The 14,181-nt window shown below is 32.0% G+C and overlaps 1 protein-coding gene across 4 annotated transcripts in view; it reads left to right on the top strand.

The window, feature by feature from the left end:
• PPM1B (protein phosphatase, Mg2+/Mn2+ dependent 1B) overlaps window positions 1–11,746 on the top strand; it is a 63,249-nt gene extending 51,503 nt beyond the window's left edge. The window contains exons 6-7 of one of the 4 annotated variants that reach the window (XM_033124617.1): window positions 2,899–2,983; window positions 9,996–11,746. In XM_033124617.1, coding sequence (XP_032980508.1) covers window positions 2,899–2,949 — 51 coding nt within the window. In that variant the 3' untranslated portion in view covers window positions 2,950–2,983; window positions 9,996–11,746. Of the gene's footprint in view, window positions 1–2,898; window positions 2,984–8,143; window positions 9,188–9,995 lie in introns of those variants that run through there. The other 3 variants (XM_033124616.1, XM_033124618.1, XM_033124615.1) reach the window with 3 other exon arrangements.
• The last annotated feature ends 2,435 nt before the right edge of the window (window positions 11,747–14,181 follow it).

The following is a 14,181-nucleotide window of genomic DNA, read 5'->3' as shown; positions in this document are numbered from 1 at the left end:
GTGCTTCATCAGAGCAAATCTCTTCATCCCCTTGCCTTCCTTAGAAATACTGATAAGCTTGTCAGCTGCTCCTCTGCAGTTTTTGTTTTATTTACCAGGAGACAAAACAGTGTTGTTGTTTTTTTAAATTGCCCTAAATTTCAAAGAGAGTAATTCAGATAAGTATTTTCTCAAAGGGTTTTTAAGTTTTTGGACATCTGAAATGAATAACTTAATTTTTAACGTGTATGCTTCAAAGATTAAGGCAGCCAGACTTAGTAATGAGCTTGCTGAAAAGAAATAGACTCACCCTCCAAGTCTCCAGCTTCTCTTGGCAGCCACTGGTAGAAATTATGTATCATGTCCGTTGCATCTTGTTTTCCAGATTCATTACTTCACAACAATATCGTAATTTCTTTTTTATTAACAGTAAACATGTCCTGTCAAAAAGGAGAATTTTACAATTAATACATTTTAGTGAATTGAGCGAAAGTGATACTATATATTGCTAATAACAGAATTTATATCTTGATCTAGAGCAGTGATTCTGAATCATGCTCTTGTGGCAGATACCTCACAATACTAAGAATTGTATCCAAAACTGTGAAAATTAATTTTAAAATAAAGATACGTCATGTGATACATTTAGAAAATTCTAAATCAAACAATTGAGGGTAGGATGTTGACATAACTAAAAAGATGGTGGTAATTGGGAGGCAGAGTGAAGAGAGTCTTACCTCTTCGTCTAGATTATAGGTTCCATATAGCATCTGCCACTGTGGTTTGAGGGAATAAGCCCTCAAAAGTTAATTATTGATACACTTATTAGACATATAAGTATTCCTGTTTCCTCATGTATTTGAAATGCAACCCTAGTGTGTAATCTTAAAAAATTATTTCATTATACCTTGCCGAATTTCTTGCTCCTCCAAAAAGTTGGCTGCTTTTACTCCAAACAAGATTTTTAAAGTGTTTTACAGCCCTAAGTTTCTGTTAAACATATACCAAGGAGGGCTTTTAAACTTTTTTTTAAAATAGAAAATACTTATACAGGGTAGTTTTATAGACAGTGAATGAATGGACAACAGAACATGAAGTTAGGGTGAAATGCTGAGATGTAAAACTTGCCTTAAGTATGATTATTATATGACTATATAAATTAAGGAGGTGTATACTTAATTACCTTCATGTATAAGCTTTCTATTAACATCAGCAGATCAAACAGTGACAATCTACCATGTAGTGAATTGATGTGGGGAGCAGACTACAAAACATAAGACATGGTCCCATCCCTACTCTAAATGCAGCTTGCAATATAGATATAAACACACAAGTTAAATAATAAAAATGTTTCACGTCCTTTAGTGAAGTAAAAAGAAATGACAAAATCTAGGTTGTGATTATTTGCCATGTGACTTGTATAGTGATTGCTGGGAAAGTCAGATTTTCAGAGAAAAGATAGGATTTGAAGAAGAATTTGAGTGGCAGAAGTGAGATGAGGAGGGTGATTGTTCAGGTGGATGGGGGAGAGCCAAGAACAAAGTAAAGGCTATCTTTGAAAGAAAGGACATCATTTTTACTAGCGCACAGTACTGCTGTGGTGAAAAATAAGAATTTGGGATATCAGAAGTATTTTTGAAGAGTCTTGGAGAGGCCTTTTGAACTTTACATTTTAGATTGAAGAGCTGCCATATGTTTGGAGCATAAGAATGATAGACTCAAAGAAATATCTGTAGTATTTTAATCTGTTAGAAACGTGCAGTATTAAAGAGATACTGGAAGTTAAGTAGTTGTGAAATAATTGCAGAGATCAGGATGATAACTGTAAATTCATTATTAGTAGACACATATATGGGTTAGAGTAACTTCCTATTTACTATAAAAACTTAGCTTTTGCAGCCTGGAATCTTATTTTAGGAAACATGTCTTTATCCTTTCAGAATAATCATAACCTTAGAAAAATATTGAACCATAATCACAAGTAACAGAAATGTACTAAAAAATACAGAAGAAGCAGAAAAAAATGAAGAAATTATACATGTTTAATTAAATTACTAGCTCTCACCTTGACCTGCTATAGAAGTGAAGTAGGCACAGATATGCTCCATAAATGTGTCTTGACTTCATTAGATCTGTGCCACGTGGAAGATGTCACCAGGAAGTACAGTGGCAGGAGCTGGTAGTTAATTTACAGAATGGGAAAGATGAAAGTATGGTAGAAATTCAGAGGAGATGACAATTGGGGGGGTTGTATAAAATTAAATTTTTTAATAACAAATAATTTTTTTAGATAACTTGAAAAAAAGAATGCTAGTCAGAGTTAATCAGAGATTCATTTAGATTCCTAAAATGTTGGTAGCAGAAATGGAATTGTTCTGTAAAGCCTATAAGTAGTACCATTAGAAATAGGGATTCATTCATTTTTCTTTAAAAAATCTTTCGGTTAATCTTTTGCTCAAAAAACTGAGTTGAATCTGTCAGAAATTAATTAAATCATTAAAATATATTCAGAAAGCCCACTAGGGTAATCTTATTAAGTTGTTTACTAAATGTGTTTCTTATTTCAACTTTTTGGAATATGCTGTCTTTTTAATGTAAGCAATATTGTATTTTCCATACTTTTAAAATCAGAATCTATAGAAAAGAATCTATAATAGCAGGAATTCTTAAGGAGTTTGTGATTTCCCCAAAACGTTTTTGCAAGTATATTTATGTGTGTACATATATGCTCTTTAATGATGAGTATGTCTATGATTTTCGTCAGTTCCTCAAAGGAGCCTGTGATCCCAAAAGAATAATCACCTAGAGGGCCAGAAAAAGTAAACTTCATTTTGCTATAAGTTGTTCTTATATTAGTCCAAGCTCTGAGATCACCCTCTTTTTCTTCTTCTAAAATGCTAGTTTGTGTTTTTTAACTAGAATATAAATTCTATGAGATCTGAATCTTCGTCTGATTTATTATGGCTATGAAGTCCCAGCACTTGACAGCAGTGCCTGGCATATGGTGAGAGCTTAATTAATACTTTTTAAATAAGAAATATTTCTGTTTATTCATTTCTAGTAGTAGTTTGCTAAGACTATCCTTCAGTCATACAGTTAAAAAAAATAATTTGAGTTTGATAATTAATATGAGAGTAGTTTTGAACTTTATATTTTCCATGCAAAAATGTTAAATTCTTTCCCTCAAAGAAGACTTATAATGCTTTTGAATTAGTATATCACTGATCAAGTAGCTGTGTGAGTTGCTGATGTTGCAAGGGTAAAGGGGGAACGTGCGCGCGCATGTAAAATCATAGGTTATCTCAACACCCTTCCTATAAAGACTGAGAATCATTGAGATGAGGTGGCTTGCCCAGATTGCAAAGATAAATAGTGTACTCAGATTTGAATCTTAAGTCAGAGTGACTCCAAAAACTCTTCTCTTTACACCTTTCATGCTGCCTCTAAGAGATTACATATGTATCTGTACCTCTCTGTCTACTGTCCAAGAAAAATCATTTCCTATTCTTTGGTGAATCTCATGTTTAATAGTCTTACGCTACTCTGTTTTTGATGACGAATATTTTATAAAGTTGTTAAAAATAAGCAGTCAAGCCTGGTTTCTTAGTTATTTTTCACTTAAATATACATTTTTATTTCTCCTAATCCAAACACTTTTTAAGGTATTTGGATTTTTGAGATTAGGAAAAAGAACAAAACCCCCAAAGAATCTCCATATTCTGTTTTCACATCAAGTTTTATTATAGTCTTTTAAATTTTATTTCAAATAGACCAATTACAATAAAAATAGCTACTTTTTACATTTTTGCATCCCAGTTTTAGGACTTTGTGGATACTAGTTTTGTGTAAATTGTTTCTTGCTTACTTTTTAAGTGGTCAAAGCATTTTTTATGGAGAAGACCTACACTATTAGAAAATGGACTAACTTTAGTCACTGTTTTTTAAGGTATGATTTGACATCTCTTAGCTGTGTGGTTTTGACAATTTTAGTGACTCTTTAAAATTATTTCAAATTCATTAAATTTTACATGATCCTTACAAATAAAATCTAATTTATTAGATTCTTCATTAGTCATTGTTAATTGTATTTCATGAAATCACACTGGAGAATCTTTAGTTCTAAAAATTATTTTTAGCTGATAGGGCATAGGACTCCACAAAAAACACAAGTAATACATATTAGCATAATAAATATACTAGTATTCTTACTTTTTTCCACTGTTTTTAGCTAATCATTTGAAAAATTTTGCTTATGTCAACTGAATTTTTAAAAATTCCTACAATTAATATTAGCTAGTGAAATTTTATTTTTTAAATGTGCTTAGACTTTTCCCCCTTTTGTTTGCTCTGTTTGATTTACCTAGATTCCCGTGTCTTATTTGGTGTATTTTCATTAGAGATTTGATTTTTAAGCTCTGCTAGTCTAGATGACAGTAAAACCTTACAAATAGAAGCAGAGGAAAATCCTAAATTCCTATCTCTGTAATTGCCTTAAGTTTATTTTGCTGAATAATTTGAACCATCCCATCTATATGATTTTTTTGTCCTGTAATTTTATTTCTGTTTCTATATCAAGGACATATTTTATAGACTTTAATATGAAGTAATTTGTGGTCTAGCTCCACAATAATTTAAACCAGTATTTATTTAGTGTCTATTTATCTGAGGCACTTACTGTGCAAAAACTGTTCCTTACCATAATATATTCAGAAGAACACTGAGGAGGACATAGATGTTAATTACATCTGTACACAAATCTGAGCTCTGTCACTTACTAGCACTGTCACCCTGACAAATCTCTCTGAGCCTTAGTTTCTTCACTTAGAAAATTAGGGTTTCAGTGCCTATTACTTCGGGTACCTGTGAGGATTAAATGAAACTATATATATAAAGTTCTTAGCACAAACATTAATTTTCCTTCCCTGTGTGGTAGGGAGGATACTGAAAGTAATATGAAATTATCTTTACTTCAATGAGTTTATAAGTCTAATCAGAGAGACTTGCGAACAGTTGCAAGGTGGAATTAATTGCTATGATAGGTGTGTATACTTGATGTGCTATATATGTATATATGTATGAATTCGGGTAAAGAAAGTGCAGCTAAATAATAGGTTCGTTTTCTGATATTAATGAAAATCCATGAGTGATGTAATAGTATTTTGAAGAATCAAATGAAATGGCTGGGGAAGAGGTTTCACCCATCCATCATCTGTCCACCACAATAGGGAAATGTAATTTGCTGTCAGATAAAATGACATTTAAATGGGGCCAATAGCTCGAGTTCTTTTCAGTTTAGTGGTTCTATGATGCCAGCCGCTATAAATCCATGCCTACTTAATTTATAGATTTGATTTTAATGTGTTTTTTCGAAAAGCAACTACTTCTCCCCAACTATTGCTACTGTAGCAGTTTGCAGGAACATAGATGATTACTGTAATAATAAAGGTGTCAGAGGGAGAGTGAGAGGCACTTATCTTTTGAATCCACCAAAATTGACTGAAATACTACCAATATAACAACCTTTGATCCAACCTTATCAATAAGTTCAAGTAAATAGAGTTATACTGTTTAGTCTATGTCTGTGGTGCTCAGCCTCGGCTGTATGTCAGAATCACTGTCAGACTTTTAAAAAGTCACCCCAACCCCACTGAATTTGAATATCGTGGGTTGGAACTTTGGTATCTGTATAAATTTGAAAGCTCCACAGGTAATTCTGATGTGAAAACCAGGGTTGATAATCACTTTCGCTATGTGTAAGTCAACTGCCCACTTGAAGCAGATATTCTTTTTAATGTCCTAGTTTTTTTTTTGAAAAAAAGGTAGTTGTTGCTTTGAAGTTTTCTTGTGGGGGGGAGGAGCTTTATGCCCGTCATTAAAAATTCTTTGTGATATACTATCCAGTAGAGAATTGCCTTTTGGAAGACGTGATTAAAGACTGATAAGCACTTACTGTTCCATCTTAGCCTTTCCTGGATAGATTCAAATGACAAACTTTATTTAGGGAAACATGTTTATTTAGTGCAGAAGAAAAGGTAAGGGGGGAAAATTAAAAAAAAAAAAAACCTTAACAGAGCATATTTTTTTATTTCCCCACAATAAATTTTGAAAATTAGATAGTTATTTTGACAGTTAATGTGCTTAATATAGAAAATTGGAGAATTCAAAGGAAAAAAAGCATCTGTAACTTCATTATGCATTATCATTATTTATATAGTGCTGTATTTCTTTTCCTACCAGGCATTTTATGTATAATATATATAATGAACAAATACATGGACATACACAAACACACACATAAAACATACGGTTTACACACTATCATCTCTGGCTTTTTGCCGCAAGTGCACTTTAAAAAAAAAAAGCATTCAAGTACTCTCATTTTTCTATAAACATTGTCATTTATTATGTGGTTATACTAGTGTTTGTTGCAGAATTACAGAGTAACAGTCTCCAAAGATGGTTAAGAATTTCTGTCAGATCATCTGTATTAGTAACCTTTTTATTGTCCCAACATTTTATGACGAAAACTTCCAAACATACAGAAAATTGAAATGATCATAGTGAACACCTGTATACATACCTTCTATCTAGATTAAATAATTGTTAACATTTTACCGTATTTGCTTTATCTCTTTATACATGTATGCATATAAAGAGATACTTTTTTCTTTTTTTGGCCATACCTTTGATAGCAAATTGCAAACATCATATTTTACCTCTAAATATTTTGGCATGTACCTCTTAAGACTGAGGACATTTTTCTGCCGTGTTTCCCCGAAAATAAGACTTAGCCAGACAATCAGCTCTAATGCGTCTTTTGGAGCAAAATTTAATGTAAGACCTGGTCTTATTTTACTGTAAGCCCGGGTCTAATATAATAAAATAAAATAAAAGACTGGGTACAATATAATGTAATATAATATGATATAATATAATGTAATACCGGGTCTTATATTAATTTTTGCTCCAAAAATTGCATTAGAGCTGATTGTCCGGCTAGGTCTTATTTTCGGGGAAACACAGTACATAACCATAACTTGTATCTAAGAAAATTAATAGTAAATTTTATAATATCTAACAGAATGATGTTTATAATTGTTATTTTGAACTATGGTCTAATCAGGTTATGAGGTTATCGATCAAGTATATTAAACAAGCCTTTAATCAAGCCCCCACTTTTTCCCCCCTTGACACTGTATATGAAGAATCTGAGCCAGCCTTTTATAGGATGTCTTACATTCTGGATCGTATGATTATTATCTTGTGTTGTAACTTGATCCTCTTTTTCTGTTTTGTGTAAAGTAGGATTTAACTTTATTAGGTTTATATTAAACATTTTTGGCAAGAACCACAGGGACATGGCTCTGTACTCCTAATTCATCACATCAGGAGACACATAATGTAAGGTTGTCTGGCTTTTAGTCTTTCAGCTTAACTATGATCAGCTTGTATGTTAGAGCTTGTTCTACTAATGAGATTATAAGTAGCTACTATTGTAGAAACGTGTAGGTTCTCCAAAATTTAATAAAATATATAAAGGATAAGTAGTTACTCATACCTTATTATAATGTTTAGTATAATTTGTCTTTTTATCTAGAGATATATTTTATTAAAATAGTTAAAGGAAAAAAGTAAATAAAATTTTTATCCACAAACTCTTTAATTTCCCCAAAATCCAGTTTAAGCTTATATAGTTTTACATTTTGTATCTTCTCTCCTACCTGTCATTTAGCAGAAATGATGAAGAAACTAATGTTCTAATGGCCTGCTTTTCTGTCCTTTCCTATTGCTTGACACACTAATTTCCTTTTATACTAAATCATTATAGCTAATTATTTTTTTTTAATAAGTAAGTCAGTTTTAGGAAATGCTAATGTTGCTGTTGAATTGTATAGCAGAGTAAATTTCAGATTAAACTTAAAATTACAATGTGATATAAGACGTAAACTAGTTAATGGTAATTGCTAAAAATAACTTGAGATATTTCAGTTGGAAATTTTTATTAATTGACACAAGTAAGACAATACTTATTTAATGAAATGTTCTTGTGTGTAGACTATATTACTCATGGTAGAGAAATGAGTGTTTTGCTGTGATATGTTATGAAATACATGTGATATCCTAGTTTGTCTACTGACACTGGGGTCTTGAATCTTAAAAAAAGGCCTCCGATGAAGCAGAGGAAAGTGGATCACAGGGAAAATTGGTGGAAGCTCTCAGGCAAATGAGAATTAATCATAGGGGAAACTACCGACAACTTCTGGAGGAGATGCTGACTAGTTACAGGCTAGCTAAAGTAGAGGGAGAAGAAAGCCCTGCTGAACCAGCTGCTACAGCTACTTCTTCGAACAGTGATGCTGGAAACCCAGTGACAATGCAGGAAAGCCATACTGAATCAAAAAGTGACCTTGCTGAATTAGACAGCTGTAATGAAGATGCAGGGACAAAGATGGGTGGTGGAAAAATATGACTACTTCATGGTGATATTTTTGTGATCCTTTGATTTGATGGTTTTTACTTAGGAAGTATAATGTATGCATTTATATAACCATTTTGTTATTTGAATCTTGGTAAACTAGTTTTATTATATTCATTTATAGCCTTGTTTTTTAAGAAGGCCTTTGCATACACCTTTATCAGACAGTTTAAAATTAACTATTTATAGTACTTTGAATTTAATAAAATTATATGTCATTTCATGTTGTATGCCAGAGTTGTGGCTACCAGTTATTGAAGTCAGTAAATTCATACTAGATAGGATTAGAGATTACTGATTAGCAAGATTAAAATGTATTGTGGAAAAACTTGTTAATGTAGAATTATACTATTATTTTACATATTAGTATACTCATAGTTAGCGTTGTAATAAATTTGTGTTTTCTTTAGTAATTTTAGTTCTTCAAAGAATGGCAGATGCTGGTCTGTAATTTTTTTTCAAGGATGATTTGTGTGTTCTTTGACTTGTTTATATTTTACATCTATGTAGTTTTATTTTTAGAAGTTCTGAGCTATTGGATGTGTGGTTATTTTTCCTTTTTCTGTATTCTTTATGAAACAATTTTTGAAAAACCTGTGTATTATTCATATAGCTTTGGTTTGTACATTCTGTATAGACTAACTACATACATCAAAATGTATGTCAACCAAGTGTTTAGAATGAATTATAAGTGTTTAAGTCCAAATAAAGCATGTGATGTGGAATAATCTATGCATGTTGTACTTATTTTTAAATTATTTAAAAAAAAAAAAAGCAGGCTTGGTATATTGGAAAAATACCAATTAGAAATTCGTTTATATTTATATAAAATTTAGAAAACATCTGGCTTGCCCTTTTTCATTAACTAAAAGAAAATTGAGAAGTCTTGCTTAAAGTAAATCAATTCTGTTTCTTATCCCCTTTTTGTGGTACAAAATATTAATCTTTGAACAGAATGGACACACATAGACATGTCAGAAAATTGCCACGGTGAGCATTTTTAAGACTGTCAACTTCGCTGCAGGTGTTCATCAGATATTAATAAACGCAAGAATTACGGGGTGTTTCAAATGGTGCAGATACAAGTTTTGCCTTTGTTAAAATGGATTTTTAAAATACAGATAACTGTTAGTCACATGGGAAACCATTTCTTAAAACAATTATTTTGTGAATGTAGACATTAACTTTTCTTCTTCGTATTTATATTTATAATGTGTCTAAAGTTGCTTAAGGTACCATAAGTTGAAATTTCAGAATCTTCAGAGGTTGCTGATGTTTCAATCATATTTTTCTAATGCTGGAATACTTCTAAGTGGTATAAGAGGAAGGCATTTGGTGGAGAGGGGAGAAAAAAAACAGCCAGTTATCTATATTATATCCATGGGTATACACACCATATACAATACACACACCTTTCTGTAAAAGTACCTTTTCATATGAAGGTAATTTGTTCATCTAATTTTGTTTTTTTTTAATTCAATCCAACCTGGAAGTGGTGTAGGTAAATAATAATAATATTCTTCCTTTTCTCTTCCTGTAGGGTGCTGGAGATCTAGAAGACCCATGGTAGCCTTATAAACCTTCTAAAATGCTTTTGATTCTGAAAATTGGGGGAAAAAAACTTTTAATCACAATTTTCTTCAATACAAGGGAAAAATATTCTTGTGGATTTCCAACGTTTTGTGATACGAGCCGAAAATCATTAGCATTTCCCATCATTTGTTCACATTTGTGTTTTCTGATAATGCCACTTGTAGCATTGCCTGTACTGCAGTATTTTTGCCAACCTCAGGCATACTGGTTACATCTGTATTGAACTTGTGGCCCTAGAAACCAATGGAGTTACTTCATCACAAATAACTATTGGGCCTGAGGTGCATGGGAATATAGTTAGCTGTCCTCTGAAGATACATTATGGTTTTTTTTTTTTTTAAACAAGACACAACATATAAGCATGTAAGAGTAAAGAATTATATGAGATGTTTCTTTTTTCAGTTCACCAAGTTGGAAGCCTTTTGCAGCTCTGTGGCTTGAAATTTCATTTGAGCAATTTACTATAGGATATATATTTATTAATTGTTATTTAATTTTTTTCCAATTTTACCTGTATTACCAAACTGGGTTCTCCAATAATGTCCAAATTGTAATGTTGCCTGCTTCAAGATAAAGTGTATTTGGCAATAATATTATAAACCCTTACAAATTTTATGCATGTATTTACTACATCCTTCAAATCTCACTAGAAAATCTTTGAAACCAAATGGATTAATTTATGGCTATTTATAATTTGCTTTGACATCTCACTGCTGCAAATTTTTTAAATGATGAAATTTGCCTTTATAATGTAAATTGTGATTTTTGTTTTACATGTGGGTTTCTATAGTTTTAATTTCTCAGCTTTTAAGATACAAGTTTTGTGTAATTTGGTATAATTTTTAATTGTTTATGTTATTTTAAAAGCTCAGAATATCACATTGAAATGACTATAAATACATTTAAAATTATCTATTTTAGATCTAAGGAAATATTACAGAGATATTTTCATGGGTTCAATAACCTTTCATTTTATAACATTGGGCACGGTACAGAGTGGCTGTCACATAAGGTACTTGAAGATTATTAGTTTAATTCTATTTTTACAATAACCTTGAATTCTTTTTGAGTTTTGCATGTATCCTATTAATGCTGAACATGAGAGTAAAATATTTATCTAAAAGAAGCTACTGGGGAAGGAGAAGCAATGAATGTATCCATTCGTACATGGCTTACATGTTGTGGATGCTTTGTAAACATTTCCCTATCTGTTTAAATTGTGTTTCAGCAGGATATAATTGCCCTTGTGTGTAGTTAAAATGAGTCATCATCTGGTCCTAAGTGAGATGGAATTCATGGTATTTTCTGTAACATTTTCCTGAAGCTGTTTCTGGAGAGCTACACATTTGAATTCAGACAGCTTCCTTGATCATTTGATTTATTGTGCACCTGATTTTTGGTCTAAAAGGAATTATTGCCACGATATATTTTATTTATTCTTTAGATTTTAGCCTTGTAAGTTAAAGTGCTTTACATGATGATGTTAAAAGCTATTTGTCCCTTTACTGGGTTTGGGGGGCTGTTAAAAGATAGGGAATGAAGAATGCAAAATGGTTTATTGTTCAAACTGTCCACTCTGATCCAACCCTGTACTGACAGTACCTTTCCAGTATGATATTGTGATGTTTCATACAATGCAGTGAACATAACCAACTTGTTACCTAAATAAAGAATTGATAAAAACAGTGTGACACATTACTATTTGGTATCATTTTTTAACATAGAAGTCCAGTTTTGAGTGTTATTTTAACCATTTTATACAGTTAGAATATTGTGAAATGTTTCACACAAAATTGTAGGCAAATTATAATCCCAACGAATTAACCAAACTGTATAGGACAATACTAATTATAACCTCTTCTCACTCCCAAAACATTTTCTATACCACTTTTAAAAATCTTTCTCTGGGGGTTTTAGTGGCCCTTGAAATACAAATGATGTGTGAATTAGCAAAAGAAAAACCCATAGTCAGTGTTTAAACATCTGAGCTCCCTAATCCAGCTGTTCTAAAATATTTTGGTCTCAGGACACATTTAAATACTTAAAAATCCCGAAATATTAAATACTTGAAGATCCCAAAGATCATTTGCTTTTGTGAGGTATGTGTTGGAATTTATTGTGTTAAAAAATAAAACCATTGCCTGTTAACATAAATAGCATTGTTTATAAAAAAATTATTTTCCAAATCTAAAAAGCACTTGTTTCTAAATACTTTTAAATGTTTTTCTAAATCCTTTAATGTTGGGCTCAATTCTCGTATCTGCTCCTGCATTCAGTTTGTTGCTGTGTGGTGCTTTGAAGTATATGAAGAAATCTGGCCTCACATAAATACATCTTTGGAAAAGAATATTTTAATAGATTCAGATAATTGTGGATATTTCTCTGATACATATCAAAACTTCAGAATTGGTAGTTTCTTGAAGGTTAATTGAAGTCTGAAATCTGATACTTATTCAAACTTTGTACTCTTATGTAAAATTTATTCAATCTATCTGGCAGTTTGAATGGACTTCTACTCTTACATGACTGTGACATGCATTGCTCATTTGGAAAAGATTGTTTTGTCGAATTACGCAGTTCTTTAAAATATTGACAAGTTATTATGCAGTGTTTAACATTTTTTTTGGTTAATATAACTGATCTCATCAGAAAAATCTTTTTTAAGTGTTGGGAAGCTGTCAAGCTCATGGTGATGGATACAGATTTTTCAAAATTCTAATTTTCATTTGAAAGCTGAAATTTTATCATTGGCAACAAGTATTGTCAGTTGTTTTCCATAAATGATGGGCTTGCTTCATTCGTTTTAAAGAAAATGCCTGCTAACTAGCCATAGCCTGTCAGTCATTCTTTCAAGTAAAAATTGTGTTCCATGAAGAGTGGCTAGTTCCGCGCCCATCTGAAATCCCTGCATTCGACACCTTCAGCGTGCTGTAGAACCAGTACTTCCCATTTCATCATACAGGATATTAAAAAGATGAGTACCCAAGGATAAAGTTGTAATAAAATCAGTTTTTAGTGCTTCATCAAGGACACTGAACCGAAGCTGGCTTCCCCCCTCTCCCCTTTTTCTTTGTGAGTGCAGCAGTGAAGGTATAATAGCGACTAATTTGTTTGGTGCTACTGCTGTTTTGATTTGTACCAAGGTATCTGTAGTTTTAGCCACCATTTCTTTTGCACAATCAGTGCAAGTGTCAATACTCTGAAAAAGTATTATTAAGAAAATCGTTTTGATTTCATGGACCTCCTTGAAAGGTTCTCTGGAACCCCCCAGACTTTCAGAATTGGTGCCCTCATCCTTTGGACATATTCATAGTGTGTTCGTTTGGTCCAGACATCACAGTATGACAGTAAGTGAATGTTAAGTCATGCAGATCTGACATAAAATTTACTTGTGGGAGAGGTGGTGGCTCTATGGTTATTGTTACCCTGAAACTTAGAAAACAAGATAAACAAGGGGGAATCTAAGTGTGCTTTTTTCTCCCAGAATATTCCTGTGATGGGCTTCAACTTGGAAAACTCATGATTTAAGGTTAAACTTAACAATAGAGTTGATTTTCATAGGGCATATATTCGGACCGTTTTAATCTTTTTGGGTGTCTTCAATGATTTTAGATTTGTGTTACTTCTTTTAAAAGGTCTCAGTTCTATGTTGAATTTTTAAATTCATATTTTTAAAAAAAATACGACAACTGCGATGTCACATCAAGTTGGTCAGATAAAGACAGGACTTTTTAAATGACAACTGGATCAGGACTTTATATACTGAAGTTTTTTTGTTAGGTTTTGCAGCTTTCTCAACATTCAACAAGGTTAGGGAAAGTTACCGTGGACATGTTAGGAAAAAAAGAAAAACATTTCTGTCACGCGTTGTTTCTTGCCCAATTATGAGGTTTGTTGATTATAAAACATTTACTTAACATACTTCACTTGTTACTTGAGTTTTTGGTTTTAAATGTGTTTGTATAACCAAGAGTAACTACAACTCTCGTTTCACCTATAGTCAGTTTTATTTTCAGATGTGTGGGATTCACTTGGGAGTTGATGTATTTTCATAGTGCTATCAGGTTCTGTCCAAATAGCTAACTAGACACTTAGTCCTCCTAAGAAACCATAGCATAATTCAAAACTAAGAT

The sequence above is a fragment of the Rhinolophus ferrumequinum genome, chromosome 13 (assembly GCF_004115265.2).
Source record: "Rhinolophus ferrumequinum isolate MPI-CBG mRhiFer1 chromosome 13, mRhiFer1_v1.p, whole genome shotgun sequence".
NCBI lineage: Eukaryota > Metazoa > Chordata > Mammalia > Chiroptera > Rhinolophidae > Rhinolophus > Rhinolophus ferrumequinum.
Note: the sequence above shows the minus strand (reverse complement) of the source record. Positions and strands in the feature narration are given on the sequence as shown.